General features: G+C 39.1%; 1 protein-coding gene across 1 annotated transcript; it reads right to left on the reverse strand.

The window, feature by feature from the left end:
• Window positions 1–7883: 7883 nt before the first annotated feature.
• LOC119723550 lies at window positions 7884–20165 on the reverse strand. The gene is made up of 3 exons (XM_038194262.1): window positions 19575–20165; window positions 10101–10262; window positions 7884–8273 (listed from the first exon to the last, which is right to left on the reverse strand). The coding sequence occupies exons 1-3, from the start codon at window positions 20032–20034 to the stop codon at window positions 7999–8001; spliced, it is 897 nt and encodes a 298-aa protein (XP_038050190.1). The 5' UTR covers window positions 20035–20165; the 3' UTR covers window positions 7884–7998.
• Between the last annotated feature and the right edge of the window lie 1149 nt (window positions 20166–21314).

The raw sequence follows: 21314 nt of genomic DNA on the forward strand, positions 1-21314 counted from the left end.
AAATATTGGAGGGTGCAATCCAATAAATAGGCCAAAACTCCGATCGCAGAGCTCATGAATAAAAGTAATACATTCATATTAAACTATATAAGAGAGTTCTGAGAGCCACAGTATTTGGGGATTTAAGACGTATGACACTGTACCTCTGGCATGGATCTGGGGGCTTCCAATTCTGAACATTTTGAATGCAATTAGGTCTGACGGTGGAGCTATTTAGCCATTTTGTGGAGAGATCTTTTTTTTTTCAAAATGGCTTCTGTTCAAGTTTTGGAAATATTCGCTTTAGAAGTGGGCTTCTTTGGACGAGAATATCTCAAAATCACTCGTCAACCAACCGAGGAACAATGGCAATTTCCTGTGCAGCCTGAACACTTGCGAGAGTTTCAGGTATTTTATTAAGAATTTTGAAAAATGGGGATTTATCACTGGTGTCTCTTTACTGGGTTGCATTCCTCAAGCCAAACCTTTTGCGCCCTTTACTTTCCAAGCAGTCTTTTTTAGGAACCCCTTAATTTTCTAAAAAAAATATAAAGCATAAACATACACGGTATATAAAACATACAAGGAACATTGATAATATTTGATGAATTTATTATAAAATGAACTTTTTTTAAACATAAACAAGAAAATGGTGAATTTAATGTATGGAAATGTGTTTACTGGGTTGCACCATGTAGACTTAAAAATGGACGCCACGCTACGTATTATCTATGCCGGGACAGTGGTTTATCAGTTGGCGTGACCTTGAGGGAGCGGGTCCACAGCATTTCAAAGGGGTCATCAAGGGCGGATCTGCCACCAATGCTCAAACAATTTCAGAGACCGATTGACCATCGGAAGATTAAAGCAATTTCTAGAGAAAAAAAATCGTTTAGGGTGATTGGGGGTTTGAAGGAGCTGGAACTCAATTAACGTTATGAGGGCGCTCTATAGCCGAAGAAGGCGCATGCAAGGGCAAGTTCGCGCAAGAACTATTGTTGACCATTGGTTAACCACAGTTCGACTAAAGTTAGCCCGAACTCTGTCGACTATTTGGAACCAACCTACTGGGGCTGGTTGCATCGCTGGTAACCAATAGCCGCGCACATTCATAACGTACAGCAGGGAGCCAGAATCTAGAAGTTTTGCGATGACATTTTGACCAGCGTTTGACTAGAGACGTTCGCACGATGCTACTAGTGGGCAGGCGTAAGGGAAGTCACAAATCAACCACTAGTCCAGTAATGGTCCTTGCACGAACTTGGCTCAAGCTGCCAGCCTGATATTGACCTCAAATACCTTTTCTCCCATTTTTTTTTGATGGACTATTAATTATGGATCCTTGCTTTTGCCATGAAGGCGGTTTGGGGTAAAATAGAAAAAACGTTGGGTAGTATAGGCCAAACTCCGTCCGCCGAGCTCAGGAATAAAAGTTAAACATGGAAAGTATTCTATAAAAGAGAGTTCTAAGGGCCATGGAATTGGTGAATTAAATACATATGCCAATGTATCGATGGCCTGGACTAGGGGCTTCAAATTCTGAGCATATACTTATGACAGACAAAAAGCATATTCTGTTGAAGCGATATCTCCACTTTGTTACTATGCCAGCACATTCTCCAATAATTATGCATCTTTTCAGTTTCTGTGATTTATGTTCGGGATTCATTAAAACAATTGTTACAATGCTTGTCTAGACGTTTAAAACAAAGGAAAGAATTTAATTTCAAGAAAAATTTACAAGCATAGTTTAAAATCAATACGATATATACAAAAAAGAGCGCATGAAACGGTAAGCACGGATACATTTGTAAAAAATCTCAACACAAAGAAACAACTGTACAGTGATTTAACATGCACAAGCTACCTTTTTGCATGAAACGTTATAAAAACATCAGAAACAAAAACATTAAAAGGAAGAGAAGATAGAAAATACAACATAAAATCAACACAAACATGACGGGGGAGGAAACGAAACAGTGAGGTAGACAAATGAATTGACGAACAGTACTAAGCATAGATCAAATTAATTATTTTTAAAAAATATATGCAAGTAACAACATGATGAATGAAAAGAAAGCTTTGCTAACTATTAGGAAATTTATCTCACTTATAGCAGCGTTAAAAATTGCCAAAGGACGATTTAGTTCGAATAACATCACAAGAATCATTTTACAGACTAGGCCAAAAATACCTGGATATGACATGCGTATAAATGACAATATTTTTTTAATGTCTTGAACTAAAGTACAAATTGATGAGATGTATCGATGGAGGAGATTATTAGTTAACCTCAAGGTAAAAACACACCATTTACAAAAAAAAATACAAAAAAAAACATGCCGAGTATTATACTTGATTCTAAGTAAAATATAAAGTATGATACTTGACGTCTTAATAGCATATCCCATTATAGAAATTGTCAGAACATCCACGTTTTACTTACGTCCTTAGGTGCGGTAAACTTCAAGTCACACATTCTTGATTTTGGCTTTATTAGCATCAACCTTCAATCTAAGGGTAGTAGTTTTTAGCTGTGCAAATAACGGTTGCCGATGATAACGATAATTTATACATTGGATTATGTAGAAACCATCAATACAACCAATACAAATAAGTGCTTTGCCGGCTTTTGAGACTGGATGCTGATAATGATTCCAACCGGCCTTAAACATATTGCAGAAAACCGGCCATGCACATATTTATTCCATTAATAATTACAATTAGCAAGCGTGCTTTACAATACCGAATTAGGTTTTGCCCTTCACCGACGTTTAAACACTGTATACTTAGTTTGTTACCTCCCGAGTGAAAGTTGGAAAAAATCACTCGGGTGGGACTCAAACCCACGACCTCCTGCTTTCTAGTGCAGATGTACATAGCGGCGGGTACCACATAAACTATTATAAGATGGAATTTTTTGATTAGCTACATTCCATGTTCTTTCTTATTTTTTTCCTTATTCCAGCGATTTTTTCCTGACCCAGGCAGTGTATTTTTGAGACCTTATGCCGTATCTAGTGATGAAGACCTGTCACGTATGTTTCAGCCGCTCATTTAGTTTGCGCGCATGCGCACTCGAAATATGAAATACTGATAATCAGCAAACATGGATGCCTGCAGTCGCAGTTTGACCCACTAAAGTATCGGTCAACATCACGATCGAAGTACTTTGATATATTTTTTCTTTCCACGTGTAGAAGGAATTTAAGGCAATCAAAGTCATTCACGTTTTTTTGTCCATAATTATTGCTTTTTTTTTTTTAAATATATTTGAAAAATTTGTAGCGCCGTTACCACACTGTAGTGACAATTTATATCTTTGTTCACTTGGTCTCCTGATAATTTTTGGTTTGAATCATCTTTTAAGTACGTTTGAGAAGGATACATTTTAAGACATGAAAACCAGACAATCGTTCAGTGCGTCGGCTGCTACCGCTGTTTGCAAGCCGACGACGCGGTGGAAACTATTGCGCATGCGTGAGAAGACAACTAAATGCACGCACGGTCTATGGGGCTGACACATACGTGCTGTATCATTAAGTAAGTAATTAACCTTGGATAATATACAGAAGTTTAAGATTTTCCTCAGTTTTTTTTTTTGGAGTGTTACAATGGGTGTCTCAATAACAGTAAAGTCATTAGTACTCTAATCTGTGCAATCTTTTGTAAAACCAATTGTTTCACGTTTCCAAGTATTACCAAAATACTTTCGATGTGTTTTGTTAATCAGAATGAAATGAAGGTGTGTTAAAGGGAATATACAACATTTGCAAACATCGAAAAATAAAACTACCAAGTTTTTGCGAAATACCTTAATAGGATGTTGGTAAATGACAGTCTAAAGCATCCTGTAAAATTATGGCACCTGGTATACTGTCATTTTCAAGAAAAGTGGTATTTTTGTATCAATTTCCAACGCTGATCGGCCGATCAGCGTTGGAAACAACTGGCTTTTTTTCAAATACTGGCCCCAATTGACCATTGCACTTGTTTGCAATCGATTACAAACCCATGAACGGGTACGAGCCAGCTAGACTGGTTCCCTGACCGTACAATTCCCCAATGTATGTTAACTGCTCTGTTTCTTCTTATATGGAGTCAGGGAACCAGACTACAGGAAAATAATCGTTTTTCTTGGTTTTAGTAGCATTTTCAAACCCAAAACCTCCAAAAAGTCAGTGTAACTATATTTGCTTTATATTTCCAATCCCCCAATTCCATCCATATCTGAAAATTACAGCAAAAGCAAATGATGTATATTCCCTTTAAAAAAACGTTCGAGTATGCCATTATTTTCTGTGTTTGAATTGTACAAAAACCTTTATTTAGTAACGTTATTGGAACTCTGTATAGCACGTTAAGGCAGAGCAATAATTGAAGCGTATTTTCGCCAGGGAAGTACGTCTATTGTAAATGTTTGATCACATCTTCAATCGGAAAATGATTTATCAGAAACAAAACAAAACATTGTACACGCAAAATGTTAATGTGTATTTGGAGTGTTTTGGCTCATTTATCTCGTTATATTAACCTTTGTCTGTATTCAGCATTAACTGATTGTTATTTATCTTCCTAGATACCCGAATACAACTTCGGCAGAGGTGCGCATGCTCAGTGGTACAACTTTGGAAGTGGTTCTAGAGCATACGGACTGTAGAATACAATTATGTTAATATGAAGAACTCCGAGTTGTAAATAAGTGTACAGACAGTTTTCAGTTTAATATATTTTACACGATATTAATGTATAAGTGTACATTATATTACTATGAAAATCTAATCTTGGAGTTAACTGCTCATCAGACGTATTCAGAAAGTAATCTAATCAAAGAATCTAGTTTGAATCATACATTAATACTTTTCGGAAAAAGGAATTCAAGATATATATTAGTGCCTCTATATTAGAAATTAAACAAATCCTCTATCACACCTCACGAAACTAAATTATGTGATACATATTATACTTGTCAAATGTAATGTGTGCGTAAACATTGTTACATTTCGCTAAAGGTTGTGAGTTTTTTGGCAAATGCATACGCATGTTAGCTAACTATTGTATTTTACGTTGAAAACATATGCGAAATGAAGCTGTAAAATAAACAAATAAATAGCTTTATTCAACAGCAATATAATAAGTATTTTACTTTGCCATTACTTGGATTGCAGGTACTATGCCATTAGTCGGATTGCAGGTACATAAACGAGCGTAAAATAGAAAAATATGATCGTTAATAGTAATGCTTCGTTTATTTTATATTATTAAATAATAATGTGTTTTCCCGTACTTCGTTGTATCCTTATCAAATGTATTTATGTTTTAAATATAGATATTTTATTGATTCCAAAATATTTTTTCGTCAGTCTAGCAATGTAAACGAAATGATATTGTAAACGAAATAATGGTACCTTTTGAGTATTGAAGGAGATTTTCCCTCTCAATGCTCCTGCTGACCGAAATGTCCATACTTCTATCGCCTCGCTAGTGTAAACTTTTGTTATCGTATTTTCTTCGTCGGTACCTTGTCGCAAAATTGCTCAAAATACCAGCTGTAGTTAATTATGAATGGCGACCTCTAGAATTTGATAGGGAGATCATGAAATTATTACATGGATTAAAAAATTCGCCAACTCCTAATTTACTTAGCTTTTAACATTGTATTACAGATTACTTTTATTGCAATATATACATTTATTTGGTATTTTACCAACAGTTCATTCCCAAAACAGCCATATACGCCACTTCGACAACTGACACATAGTTTTTGTTTCTTATTTTAAACTACAATACTTACAAATAATCCGATATTGACATTATTCACCATTAAACCGGTGATATATTTCATAACCCCGCAAAACTGAAATAATTATAACAGTTATTATTTACAAACCAGTTTCTGAAATTGTATTTCCATTGTAAGTCAAGTAAACTTCAGTATCTTTAGGATGCTCATTCATGACAAGACGACGAAAGATTAACAACCTCTCTTAAACCATCTTATCGCCTCGATTATTATGCCGGGTGTCTCCCCAAAAATACCAACAAACAAGTAATTAATATGCCCAAACCACTATTACTTATGGTTGTATCATAAGGTAGGGACAGTATGCATAACAATGATATCTTGCATATCTGGTCACGCATCGTTCTATTACCTTGAAACTGATACGTCAAATCCTGGTGTACATTACTTACTGCTTACATTGGTACGCATTGTTTAAACTTTTGCTTATTGCTGACTTAGTAGAGCATTGCTTACATTGTGGTGTATTGCTTACACTGTTGCTTATTATAAGAACAGCTTAATTAGGTCCCAATTGTTACTGAATTTTTCTTGATTATTGCTTACATATTTGTTGTACCGATAATACTGTTGTTATGTTGTATTTCTTGCCAGGTCCGCTCATACCTCCGACGCCTCATAGGTCCGACGCCTAATAAGACCTACAAAATCGCAGCCCCTAACCGAATAAAGGCCCATAAGTCCGTCGCTTCATAAATCCGACGCCTTATAGCTCCGACGCTTCGTGTGTCCCACAATTTTAACGCCTTGTTTTTCCGACGTCGTACTTATGAGGCATTGGACGTATGGGGCGTCGGACCTATGACGCGGAATAAATACATGTTATGCCTCGTAGGTCCGACGCCTCATAAGTCCGAAATGTCGGACGCATGAGGCGTTGGACCTATCAGGCGCCAGACTTATGATACAGCGCCTTTCTTGTTGGTTTATGGTTAAGTTTAGCTTAGGCTTTGAGGTTGCTCTCTAGCTAAGAGTCGTCTTCCGTCTTGGGAAAGTTTTGGTTTTCGGAAGATCAGCCTGTTCCTAATTCAAACCTTGAAGTCGCTCTGAATGGTCTCTTGTCTTTGGAAAAGCTTTGGTTCTGGAATGTCATCAGCTACACTCCAAAAGGTGTCAGACCCGTTCAAAACGAACTTTAGTTTAGACCAGGAAGTTTCCTGGCAAAATATAAATAAAAAAACTTAGGAATTACACCTAGTGTACAATAAAATTGTGACAATATTTATGGTCACTTAGTTCGTAGTTTGAAGCTTGTGGATATCATCCGTTTGTTTGTGAGCCTCTTCTTGGGAATAATTAAAAAATAAAGAATGGCGCTGCAAAAAAAAAAAGCAATACAAGCGTCAGATTGAAAAGGGTTTGGTCTAGAGCGCTACGTTGGCACTGATTCCCGAAGAAGCTTGCAAGCAGCGTGAGAGTAGGCTATTTGATCTTACGGAAAAACAAAAAATATCATTATACAAGAGTTATGTACATATTTAAACAACATTTGACAAAAATACACAAGTAATAATTAGTACACTGTGTGAAAATTAGTACATTGCTCCAAAAGGTCACAAGAGTGAACTCAATGGAACGTACGTTAAATTGTTCAAAACAAAATTGTGTTCCACTCTGCACAAGTAGAAGATATTTTTTAAGCAACAGAAGCAATCAGAAAAGAAAGCAAGGGTGCGCTAGATATATAAAATCAGACGTGAACATGCACATATGTGACCTGTTCTGTCAAAAGCAGACGCTTCTGGGCAGAGGTTGAAATTGAGATAGGGCCAAAAAACGCTGTGGGGGTGATTTTTATCGATTTACAAATGTTTGCATATTTGTAATCCTGAACATGTCTAAACTATATTATAAAAGTTTGAAACCCTAATTTGAACTCTACATATGCTATTTTTGATGATTTTGATAAGGTGTATCAGTTAAAGAAATAACTGTTTTGTGACGTTCGTGGCCATTTTCTCCGTTTTCTACTTTTCGACGCAATGAAGTTCAAAATAGCATAACTCTGCCGTTTCCAAAATTAAACCACTTATTAAAAGGAAAAAGAACATATGTTAATAATAATATGTAAAAATATCATTTTCGACCTTATGCCCAGAAAAGTCTGATTTTGACAGAAATATTATGCACGTTCGTAAGTTCCCATACAGCACACTAGCAATAGCTGAAGCTTTACCTCCTCACATCGACTACATAGTTTCCCTGGGATGTGAAACTCAGTTGCATGTATGATAGGCGGCCCAAATCTGGGGTTCATTAAAGCTAGCAAAACCAAAGAAACGCATGGGTGTATCTTGGGGTTGTGGGTCGGTCCATTCGAAGAACGCTGTTTGCTGGTGTTTGCCTACGGCGAAGGCGCCGTGATCGTACCGCAGCCAGAAGCGTCGCATCTCGTGCTCGCTCAAGAAACCCAGGGTTGTTACAGAATGCAGTACACTGCAGGAATGGCATCTTCGGATGGTGGTCTTTGTATTATCGCCGTGCCCGAGAACTGTGAATATAAAATGCATGAAATAAGTTCATATGAATCTTACACATTATTTTTTTTTTCAAAAGCTTCCCTAGTCAAATTATAAACAAGTTTGCTCAACGAACGTCCTTGGAGGCTTAGGAAACGTTACCTATACGTAAAATACTTATAATCCTGTAATGCATGGCGTGCACTATGCTCAAATGCGAGCAAAAACATTTTCACGAAGAAACACTCCCCTTGTTTTAGCGCGCTCGCTTGTGTTTAAATAAATTGAAGCATGCTACTTCGTGAAAACAAGAATTTACACTTTCACAGCTTTTCGGTTTCACGATTTATAATACTCACCTTTTTTCTGTTATTTCTTGTTGTTTTAATACACAAACGGGTAAAAAACAGCAAATTTAATAACATCAATACATCAAGTGTCCACAACGAGAAACCCTACTGATAATACTCAATAGTTTTGACGCAAAATGTCGTTCTAGAAGGCGTTTAACATTAGATGCCGTTTACTTCGATTGCTAATTTCCACTGGTATGTACATGAGTGTCACTTCGTGATGTCGGTGACGAATCGTATCACCAGCTATATATTTGTTGAAACCTGAGTAGTCTTAGCCATACATTATGCAACCGTGCTATAGTAACAGTTGTCCAACACTTTGGCAACTGATTCTAATGAGCTTATCTCAGGCCAGAACGACCAACAAAAGACAACTAAAGAACTTTGATAACGCTGTTTGTCTTCGTGAGCATGCTTTTGACAAAGTCCAGCACGCCGCCAACTGATACATTCCCCATCTTTATTGATGGCAGTTCAAATGTTTGAGTCTATTCGACCAACTTTTTGGAGTTCTTATCGACGACAACCTCTCTCGGTCTGAACAAATTTCCTCTATAACTAAGATTGTGAGTTTAGGCAGATCCGGTAATAATTAACCCCATTATATACTTCGGTTCATTTTCTCGAGGTGAAACCGAAGAAGTGGAACCAATATCTTGTGGTTTTTTTTTTTTATTTGAGGTACAGTTTGCCCTAAAGCCACGCAAATCCACCGGTCTCTGATAATAAATCCACCAATTTCTCCGCCCTTATCAGCAAGCCTTATCAGTTTATATCCACCATGCCACCTGGGAATTCATCCAAATCCACCGTTAATCCACCCCATGTACAGGGTATTTCATTATCCACCCAATCCACAGGTCAATGTTTCCAATCCACCGGGTAATCCACCAAATCTACTCATCCCAACCCACAACGCGCTTGGTCCTTCCAACGCAGTGGTGCAGAATTCAGATTCACTGATTAATTAGGCAATACAACCGCATCTTGACATGTAGATTTTGACCAATCAGCGGGCTCTTTCTATGTCGGGTCTTCGGTCATTCACCTTTTTTGCGTCTAGACATGGATAAAAATAACCCCGCTGGACCGAGCAACAAAGGCTTGGTCACCCGCGTGGCTGTTGTTGCATTACAAAACGCTGGATTTGAATTAACCAATCACAGTGTTAGTCCTGATTTGAGAATGAAATGGCGTCACGATTAAGTTAAGTCCACTCCGATTGGCTGGCGCGCCTTGCATATATTTGCATGTTTAGACATACCAGACGTTAAACAGGAGACTTGGCTCCGTGGATAGCGGGTGATACTCAGACTAAAGTGATGTGGCCTACAACTGCAGGTGCTTTAACTCCATCGGGGTCCGGCCGCACAGGCTGGGAACCTACTCGGCGACGCCCGTTAATTTCTTATTGCATCTCCACCATATGAAGCTCAAACTCGACTGAACATGGCCTTTAGTAATACTGTGATTTCGTATTTAGCGTGTATTTTTCTTTCTCACCTAGATGGTACTTGCTGTTTGCCTTCGTGCCATCCGTAGACAAGGCGATCTTTGCTGCACGATCTGATTGAACGGAGAAGTCCAATACGAATTCATTTCCATTAAAAGCAGGAAACGCGAACAGGTTCTGACGGGGCTCAAGTTGGTAGGTGCTGCTACAAACTGTTAACAAATTGAAAAAAAGGAAAAGTAAGCTCGAGTATGTAAAATCTAGAAAGCACTAAGAGAGCGCAAACCTCCGCCAAGGCTAAACTATTCCCCGCCATATTCTCAGCACGACCAATAGAAATAGTCGCTTAAATGGTGAAGAATCTTTAAAAAATCCTCCACCGAAACCCAGATTTCTTCCAGATAATCGATGTGAACTTGTACCATGGACCACCCCTAAAACTGTTCAAGCAAATCCGTCCATTATTTTTTCAGCTATCTTGGTAATGGACAAACCAACCAACCAGCCACTAAATCAGATGCTAACATAACCTCCTTGGCGCAGGTTATAAGACTCAATTATTTACGTGTTAATGGAGTCGAAAGACAAGTTAGTATAGGCCTGTATACCCATAATAGTGAGGTACCTTAGTGACAAAAATGCCAAGGATCGTGACACGGTGGACAAAGGCACCATTTTTTCACCAAAGCATCTCCATGGTATACCTTTTCGAAAAAAAGACGGACGCTAAAAATTGGATGATGGGAAGGGCATGTATGACGTCATTATGACGTCATCAGCTAATTATTCCATAAAAACATATAAATTGATAATATCTTCAGAACGACAAGCATCAAAACAACAAATGTAGTATCAAATGAAAGGGAACAACAAGATCTTTTATTTGAGTGGTATGTCAGTGCGATGGAATGTAGTACAGGGTGTTTTTTTTTCCAAAAAGCCCTTTTTTTGTAAATAACAAAAATGGTGCTCAAATCATGGATTTGGGGTAATCATTTTGGCACCTTGTTTTAACATGCAAACCGTAAGTGGTATTGTGAGTTTTGGTTCTTAAGTCAGACAGAATTGTTCAAATACTATGCCAAGAGAGTTTTCGTAATTTATTATTGGTATCTTAAATGTTTAAACTTATTCCAAAGATAGGCGGACAAAAAATGTAACATAAGTTACAGTCGGGTGCCCATCCCAGTGTATCTAAGTTACAGATTCATCATATGTCTCGTTGTCGAGCTTGGAGGGGTTGGGCAATCTGCAGGGTGCATCTGCGATCACCATCATAGCACCAGGATTGTAGACATCGTCGAATTTGTATCCTTGTAGCTTAAGACGATGCAAGCGGTGTGGTGCACTGGCTAGGATTTTGCGCAAGATCGTGACCAATGGTTTTAATGGTCAGTGACAACAATGAAGTTGGAGCCGAATGAAGTTGCAGCAGTGCCACAGCTTCCCTCTCGATATTCGAGAATATGCTCTGGGAAGAGGATCTATAGGCTCTTTGAGGAAAATGCGATGTGTTTACCTTCCTGGGTGTTGCCCAATCCTCTTTCACATGCATCTAATTTGAGGATGGTTTCTATACCTGTGTGTCGGAGAATCGTAGCCAGGACTGAGTTGAGATGGAGTGTTTAAGGGTAGTAAAAGAAGCTTGATGGTCCTCTTCTAAGAGAAATTGTACATCTTTTCGAAGAAGATCGCTGAAGGGAGCAACTTTGTCTGCGCAATTTGGGGTGTAGTGTGAGACATTGTTGACTATGCTAAGGAACCAGCAGTTTCCACCAGGGCGATGAAACATTCGACCGCTGGTCATGCTCTTCAAGGGAGACCGAATACTGCAATGTCGTCGCGGTGATTGTTCCAACGCATCAAGGCATCTAGCTTATCTTGCCATCAATATTTTTTTGGGGGACTATTATCTTGGCTTACTGATAAGCTGATGAATGGGCGACGAAAGTCGCAAAATCTTGAAAAATTGACAAGGTGGGGGGTCGGCGAATTAAGTTCAAATCTTGGCCATTTGATCCCCACCTGAGACGAGACCACTCGGTGGAGCAGCTCAATAAATAATCACACGGTGGCCGAGTACGGGGCACCGACAATTTTGAGCAAAAAAAGGGTGACTTCAGGGGAGTAAATTTGTGTTGTTTCTGGTGTAACATTATAGCCTCGTGTATTCCCTTAAACTAAATCGTTTACTGTCGACCTACATATCAAAAGAAAGGATTTAATCTCATCTAAACGATGAAATATAAATCTTGGATATGCAACAATTTACTGCAGAGATAAAGGCGTAAGAAAAACACGTATCAGCTCTCTGACGAAATGAAGTTATTTATGCGGTAAAACATAACTTAATTAATGCAGGGCTGAGAGTCAACAAACCTGGTGAAAATATAGTTCAGATATCCGACTACAATAATAAAAAATAAAACAACTGTCAGCTCTTCTTGTTTTTGTTTGCTCACGGTCAACAAAGTTGAAAAATTCCTATTTTTCAAGACCAAACCTACATAGCCCCCTAGACAGTTCCGAGCGCAATTGGTTGCCCTTAAATGACATTTTTGCAGGAATTGTTGTAGCGTAACAAAATCTACATTTTGCAGACTTCACTTATTGGTTGGGTGAGTTGAGTTGGCTACCTTTGGTGGTGCGCACTGATCCGGTAGGAGGGGAACGTCCTGTTGCCGCCCACCCAGTGAGCGCGCGGTATTGAAAGAAGACGCCCTCGCATTACATCACCGTCAAAATGGCAGCCATGGACATGTTGTCTGTGCAGCTGCAATGCGATTTTAGTAATTTTGAGTATTGCAAAGCCATCGAATGTGGTGTAAATCCCTCTTATCCGCGCGAACTAAATACAGTGCAACTTAATCGATGCACAAAAAAACATACGGAGCTATTTGCAGAAGTGGAAAGTCGCTGCATATGATGTGAAAGTCGAGTGGAAACTGATCCTCCTGCGATGTGGTTTGTTCGACGTCGATAAATACACTAAGGCACAAACAAGCAGTTACGCACCAGACAGCGGAAAAATTACCTAGCGATGTGCGCTCTAAGGAACAAGAAGAGCAGCAGTGTACAATCAGTGATTTCACATCGCCGGCTGGTGTATCATCTCTCCAACCCACCGACACAGCGTGCACTTCAGTTCATGAGGTAATGAGAGTGAACTAAGAAGGGACCTTGACATATTGCATCTCATTTATCACTGATGAATTGTAAGCACTCTTCTTTGAGTACATACATTTGTATTTCAACCCTGCTATATGTAGCACGCATCTCACTGTTTTTATTTTCTCATGATTTTTTTCTTGCATACATCTGAGTCCTCATTAACTGATCGAGATATTACACAGGATGTAGGTGCACTTGACTCTTCTTGGGCTCCAACCCCCCGACCAAAGAATGTGGAGCTGCAATCCCTGAACACTTTCCTTACTCAGGGTGCAATGACTGCTGTTGATGGGCAGCTTCGTCTGTCATTAGAAGAAGCATCTGATAGCATCATCCTTTATTATAGAAGGAAGGCAAAGGAAGCCTTTGGTTCAGTTCTTCATTGTTTAGCACCAGGTCAAGAAGATGGGCTCATGAAGATTACAATCGGTGAAACAACTGCTGACTCATCACAAAGTGGTCAACATTTTGATAGTAGTACCCGTTCTCTAGTCGCGTGCTATCAATATGCAAACAACTAGTGTGCAATGCCTTTTAGAAATTCAAAATGGCCGCTACATCCGGCAGCCATCTTAGATTTGATGTTTTCAGCCTGTAACTGGAGGGTCAAATTAAATACACTTTTTTAAACAATGGGATGTTTTTAATTTCATCAACTATGTTTTTTTGTATTACATCCTTTTTTAACAACATTTTTGCAGTGGTGGTTCCATGATCTCTGCCTTGACGTATTTTTTGTTTAAACAAAGGGTTATCATGGTTTGTTATTGGAAGACAGTGAATGTTCTTGTTTTTTAAAGTTAGACTTTGTATGGATTACACAGTTAGCTTTTTTTCCTATCTTTGGAGAAAAAAACATCCAAATGTGGGTCTAGTAGTTTCAGTTTGAGTTAATTTTATAAGGAAAAAGATTTTCTTGATTTATATTCAATTGTTTTTTTTTCGAGTTTGATCGTTAGGTCGTTCCATGTGTCATCCTATTTTGATACTGTGTTGGTTCAGTTTTCTTCTTTCAACTTCTATTTAAGTTTAAAGTTCAATTTAGTTTGGTACAGTTGACTCTCGTAATAGCAAGGTCGGGGAGACCGCCCAAACTACATCTTTAAACAGAAATGTCGCTTTAAAAGGACAGCGAAACAAAGAAACACAAAGAGAACAATAGATTTGAGGCCTCAGAACTTGCTCTTTATAAGCAGAAGTAGGACATCTGTATAAAAGTGCTCTTTATAACAAAAGTCGACTGTAGTACTACCATTTTTCTTATTTGGTTGTGGGGATAACAGGTTTAAGGTTTGGGAAAAAGCTAATTTTGATCCTTTTTGATTATTGTTTTTTTTTTAATGGTTTTCTTCATATTTTGGTTGGTAAAATAAATCATTTTTTTTGTTGTCTTTCCAAAAGTGTGTTTGTCATTGTTGCTATTTATTCAAATTCCTTTCAACTTGTTCCTACCCCATCTAGGTCTACCTCATTTTTGACAGCGAATACCCTAACATTTAGCGTTATTCTCAATACATTTATCATTTTCCAAGTTTATTAATTTTCCGGGTTACATTAACATGCCAAACAAATAACAGGATTGTCATCCAAGCCTCATTATTCCAACATTTGGTGCACGATATGTGGCAGGGTGTACCCCCACCCCCATTGTGTCTTCATTGTGTTCTGGTAATCTCGGGAATTATTTAGAAGATTATTGGGGATACTTCTTTTAACAGGGTGCGGCTCGTTTTAACAGGGTGCGTGTAGGGTGCGGCTCGTAGGGTACGTGCGGCTCGTATAGTAGGGAGCCCATTGATAGCTGGTCCTGGCACATTGACCACTTGGAACTTCTCATGTTGCCAGTCATTCTGCTGGTTTACCCATAAGGTGTATCGAACCATGGCAGATGATTCCGGAAACATTATATGCCTTCATTGGGAGGGTTGGTTTCTCCACTTGTCTCCGTATTTTTGACGCACCAACGAACTGGTAAGGTATTTGCACTCGAGTTTGTGTTAACCTCGTTGCAGACATGTTGCTAGAGATGATCCAGATCACATCCAGTGTTCGGCAGTGCTCAGCTGTTGTGCACATCATATGTCCGATGACTTGGAGACATCCAATCTTCTGCAGTAGCCTGATAGGCCTTTTCTACTGACGAAGGTCAAACGGCTTCATCGGCTAGGTCGGCGGTCAGTACATCGGTCGTCGCTGCTCTCAGCACATCTCCTGGAGCTGCCGTAAGTCGAAGACTATGGAGAAGATAATGTCGATCTTTAATCTTTCAGCTCTGAAACCGCACTGCCTCTCAGGGTATATGTGCTCAGCTAGCAGCTGCGATCTGTTCAGCACTACAAGGGCGAAGGCCTTCTTAACGATACCGAGGTGGGAGATTCTTCGTGTTGCACAGATCTGGGATTGACGTCCTGGCGATGTTTGAAGTATGGGCGTCTTTTTTTGCCTTGAGTGGTGGATCTGTTTATTTGAGAGTGGTCTGTATTACAGTCAGCGCTGCGTGTGATGAGAACGCAGTTTCGTGAGGGTCTTCCTGTGATGATGAGATGAAGCTGAAGCCAGTGCCGGTGTAGCGTGAATATCCGACTCCATGAAATGTGGACTCATTGGTAGTATTGCGCACGCGTAAGTACGATACTACGCTATTTTTAGGATCGTTTCGGGAGAATGACCTGTCACGTGCGAGGTATTAACCAATAATAGGGAAAAAGGGGTCCGATTTTCATAGGAGTCGGATTTTCATGTGACACCGGGATCCGAGTTGCCTCTGCAACCTCTGCCCATTCTCAGTTAGCTTGCCAACGCCTAAGTGAGCGATGCAGCTGGGCCAGGAGTTGTGGTCAGATCCCACTCGGGCGTTGAATTCGCCAAGGAGGTACAGTTGTTCTACGACAGGGATACGTATGATGGTGGTGTTGAGTTCCTCGTAGAACTGGTCCTTAGAATTGTATTGGAAGATGATAATGTTGAGACGCTGAGCTATGCAATGAAGTACTTCGGTGGAGATAGGGCTGCTCATTTCTCCATTTCACCCCAGCACATCTTAACCGATTTGACCCCAAATGGATTAGGCTTACTCCTGACTTATTCTGATTGTTTATGGGCGATTCCACGACAACTTTACATTTTCAGGCACTTTGAGACGCAAACAAGAGTCTCACCACTAAATGCATTGGTTTCAACAATCAGATTAAACATAATGAATACGAAGTGGTAAGCTTTTATTTGTGGGCTGTTGCAGCGTTAAAGCTTGTTTACTTTCTATATATAAAAAGAACGTAGGCCTATGCATAATTTGTTGGAGGTCTTGATTCAAAAGTCTCCTCAAACTGGAAATGCATTGATAAAAGTAATGCATACAATCCATTTGCTGGTAACTGAACCATGTATTAGGCCCCGAAAAATGATAGTAAACTGTTCTGCTTCCGGTTTCCCTACCAACCCTATTCTGACTGTCCCTACCCTAATTTGTTTTATGAGAAAAATTAGAAAAAAAAGAACCCAAAACAATACATTTCTCCCTTTCACCCTTGACTACACGCAGACGTAGTCAATCCTTACCTACCAACCCTGTTTTCAAATGCCATGTAATGGGAAGCAGAACTATTTTTTTGGGCCTTATCAAGGTAATACAGGAAATCTTAAGTCCCATTTCGGCCATTACCCTAAAATGATGATAACTTTCCATACGGTAACTGCGGTTTTTTCCACCTATCTAAGGAACAAGTTGAAGCATTTAAGATACTAATAATAAATTTCAAAAAATAATAATCAATTGCAAAAACTCTTTTCGCATAGAGTTTGAACCTTTTTCTCTGACTTGAAAACAAAATCTCACAATAACACATACGGTTTGCATGTTAAACAAGGTGCCAAACAAAAATACATGATTTTAGCCAAAAATCAGTTTTGTTGACCAAAAAAGTGCTTGTTGGCCCAAAATACCTTCCTGTACTACATTCCACGCCCCTGACATACCACTTCAATGAAAGATCTTGTTGTTCTTTTTCATTTGATGTGACTTTTGTTGTTGTGATGTTTGTAGTTCAGAAGATATTATCAATTTATATATATTTCATGTAATAATTAGCTGATGACGTCATAATGCGTCATACATGCCCTTCCCATCATCCAATTTTTTGCGTCCGTTTTTTTTTCTCGAAAAGGTATACCATGGAGATGCTTTGGTAAAAAAAATGGTGCTTTTGTCCAACGTATCACGATTTTTTTTCACTAAGGTACCCACTATAACTATTCATTTTTGCATAATAGACGGTTTAGAATCTGCAGCTTTTTTTAGAGGAGAGGATTTATCTTTTTGTGTCTTTGATATTATTGGGTTGGGGTGATCCCTTTGTCAGTTCAATAGTCGCGCCAAATTGTTTTTCTTGCTTAACCTGCATGACTATAGAATGGATGTGATAGGATTTTAGCATGTGCTATTGCAGGAATTGTGAAACCAGGATCTCAAAATATGCAACGTAGCGTTCGGCAATTTGGTTTTGTTTTGACGAAGAATCTTTTTGTCTCTCTCTAAGATAGCGATATATAACTTTTCGTATTTTCAGATGATGACGTCATCAGTAGTTTAACTAACACCAACACTCACCCAAACCCTTACCCTATTAGGCTGCATTAGCAATATCATTCGGGGCCTACCCGTACTGGAGGCCTATATGCCTTTAAAGATATTACTAAGAAGTATGACGAAATTAAATCAAATTTTGTTTAAATTGTGTTGCATTACACGAATTTGATTTCTTAAAAAAACACCTCGATTTGGTGGAGACGAATGGTAATACTCAGGGATCTGATAAATGTGTTTATTTAAGCCCCCTTTTGGGAAAAATACGTGTTATAGGTGTAAACAATAAGTCAAGTTTCCATGTGAACGGTGAATTTAAGGGGTATTTTTTTTTTTAATTATTCGTTACTACTTCATTGGCTCCATGATTTTGTTAGCCACTCCGATTCAATTAAGTAGAATGATTGCATAATGGGAATACATGTTATAGGTTCGCCAAGAGTGATATCATAAACAGTTCAAATTGTCAGAAACAGAATGAGTGCGCTTTAGATGAAAGATTCCACCATTTTTGATATTATTTTTTTGGGGTGTATATTTATGTCATTTTTTTTTAAATAACAGCGTTAGTCTTATCGCAATCACGTTGGACTTGCTCAAATTTCATCAGGAATGAGACCACTTTTTCCGCAGCTGCTCGAGATCAGCACAACCTGGTCTCTACCTTCACAGGTACTCATTTATACTCCTGGGTGGAGAGAGACAATCTCAGTAAAGTGTCTTGCCCAAGAGCACAAGCACCACGTTCCCCTTCATTGTTCGAATCCACGTACCAAGCCACACGAATCGAACACCGTAACCATTGGGCCACAGCGCACACGACACCAACACAAACACCTGGACTCCTATAAGTAAACTGGTAACAGTGTGGTACAGCCTCTGCAGCACTTAGGTATATTGTAATTAGGGTTGATGATCAGCAGCAGACCATCCGGCTTCCTCAGGTGAATTGTCCATTACCGGGAAAGAGGGATAATAACAGAGTTGTTTGGATAAGTGGTCCACGTACCGTGACTTGATTAAAGATAGGGCCTGGATTTGTATTGCATATATTTATATAACGACGAAGCTGCGGGGTAAAAAGTTGTGCCACCTCTGGAGGGGCCTTCAATATAACCACTAGTTTAATATTGGTTTTCTATGTTGCTTTAATACTTATATTATTCAAATTCCCCTATAAGTCTTTGAAGATATCGCTATGAAGTGCAACGTTCATCAACTCAATAGGTTTTAAATTGTGTGGCATTGGGTAAACTTGATTTCTGAATACTCTGGGTCGAAAAGGTGTGCTCATTGTTTGAATTTTTCGGACTTAATTTTAAATTTTCGAAAAAAGACAAATACAAATTGTGAAGTGCAATGAATTGATGTTGCTGGCGAATTTGAATATAATAATTGGCAAATTCAAACGAAAACTGTTTTAAAATAGCCAGTAAATCCATAATAATTCTTTCTCCTGAGCGCAATTACTCATTGTTGGTTCTCGGACTTAACTTAAGAGCTACCTCCAGAGCCATGAATGAGAAGTAAAAGCGACTACATGCTCCTCGACGTATGTCGAATCAATATTTATTCGTTCACGTGATCTTTTTTTAAAGCATTCGTATTACTGCCAATGACTTTACCGAGATGCAAAAAAAAAAATAATAAATAAATAAATGAAATAAAATAAAATAAAATAAACAAATTAAAAGGGGGGGGGGGGCTACTGGCCACGTTAAACACTTTATGGATAGAGATTTGCATTGTGAACGAATGTTTATATCCTTACCTTTTCTCGAGAAATAAGTGCAGTTGTCGACTTTGGACGGCCCTCCAGACTTTGGGGCTAAGGAGGCATCCTGCAGCACACATTGGCCAGTGGTTGCTACATAGCAGAACTGCCAGCAGCGATCGTTCTTCAAGCATTTCACGGCGCAACGATGCTTGGATCCCGCTATGGAGGAGGCAAATACGCGTTGCACTCGCGGTACCGTCTTGTCATTGCCGTGCTCGACTACTTCGAAATTGTTCGAATATTTGACTGGTGGGGATCCATTTGATATAGAGAAATTAGCACAGAAGATCATGGCGATAAGAATAACCTGTAACGCTGTCATTATAATGTAGCACTGTTTGTATACAGGAGGTAATGAATCTTGGTTAAAAACAAGTTGCTGAATACAATGACAATCCACTAAAAGCCCGCAGCTTGTTGTAACCCCAGCAGTTGATTTTAACCGCATGCGCATCTTTTGTTGCCATATGTGATGCACGCGATTCGATTTAGCGATTACCGGTGAGAAGTGAGAAGCACTCAATATTATTGAGAATAAGCGGGAGGCCAGGCGTAAAATAAGCCTCACTGCCAAGTCGACAACGGCCCTACGGAGATTGTTTGTATCTTTATTCAGCACAATTTATTCAAGTTCTTTGTTACTCAATGAAATAGTCTGGTCCCAACACTCTTTAATGTACATTTACTGCAGTGTAATTACACGGACTGTCACATGGGCGCGTATCATGCTTACTACGAACAAGGGGTGGAATCAGCCAATGACATGCCCAAATTTGATCGTGAATATTTATAAGATGTACTTATATTGAAATACTGTTTCACAGGTAGTAGTGCGCATGCCCACATGTGGATTGTGAAAGCCAAACCAACAAAACGGTTAAAGGCCCAGGATTTCATAGGAGTCCCAATTTAATGTTACACTAAAAAAAGTGTTTGTGACCAACCAGCCGGTCTTTATCATCTGTTCAAGGCCGGCCACGTGACTGGCTCTCGACCAATGTGAATAGGTCAACTGTTTTAGGTGTTTATGAATAATGTTAAAATCTTTAATTTGAACGTTTTGTTAATTAATTGTTTACTTAACCCGTTTAATAAATAACAGGGAAGAGGTACATTGTGCTCCATTTCTATTTTCATATCCATGGGCTTGTTATAAAAATATGGCACAAAAATGGTTTTTCTTTCCGGTAGCTAGAACCAAAAAAATGTTCGCTCGTACCTTCCTCCCCGCAAACAGGACGCTGGGATACTCTGACGAGCTTCACAGAATCTTGTAAAGGAAATAGCCTATGACCTATCATTAAAGCATCTGGCTGCAACTGTTCAAGACCGCATTTAGACAATGTGCTCAAATGCTATCAGAAACTTTTCATAGAATTGCGAGCATTCCATACCGGATGTGATATCTGTTTCATTGCGGACCATGTGGACAAAATTGTGAGCGTCGCATAATGCAATCCGACAGTTCGTGATTCAAAACGGAGCCTGAGCGAGTAGCGGGAATTGTAAATTTACAACACAGATGAGTTTCACAGGATTTCCTACGTTATTACGCTTTTTTGACGAGAAAAAACATCTCTAAACTGGAATAAAAGAGTAATGAATCAATCTGAACGGCCATTTCAAACCATGTAGAGCATGACCTTGATGACGCGCAGGTCACTGGTCACGCAAAATCCAACCAATCAGAGCGTGAATTCATCACAGTATCCCAGCGTCCTGTTTGCAGGGCGG

Source organism: Patiria miniata, unplaced genomic scaffold (assembly GCF_015706575.1).
Source record: "Patiria miniata isolate m_02_andy unplaced genomic scaffold, ASM1570657v1 HiC_scaffold_1, whole genome shotgun sequence".
NCBI classification, from domain to species: Eukaryota; Metazoa; Echinodermata; class Asteroidea; order Valvatida; family Asterinidae; genus Patiria; species Patiria miniata.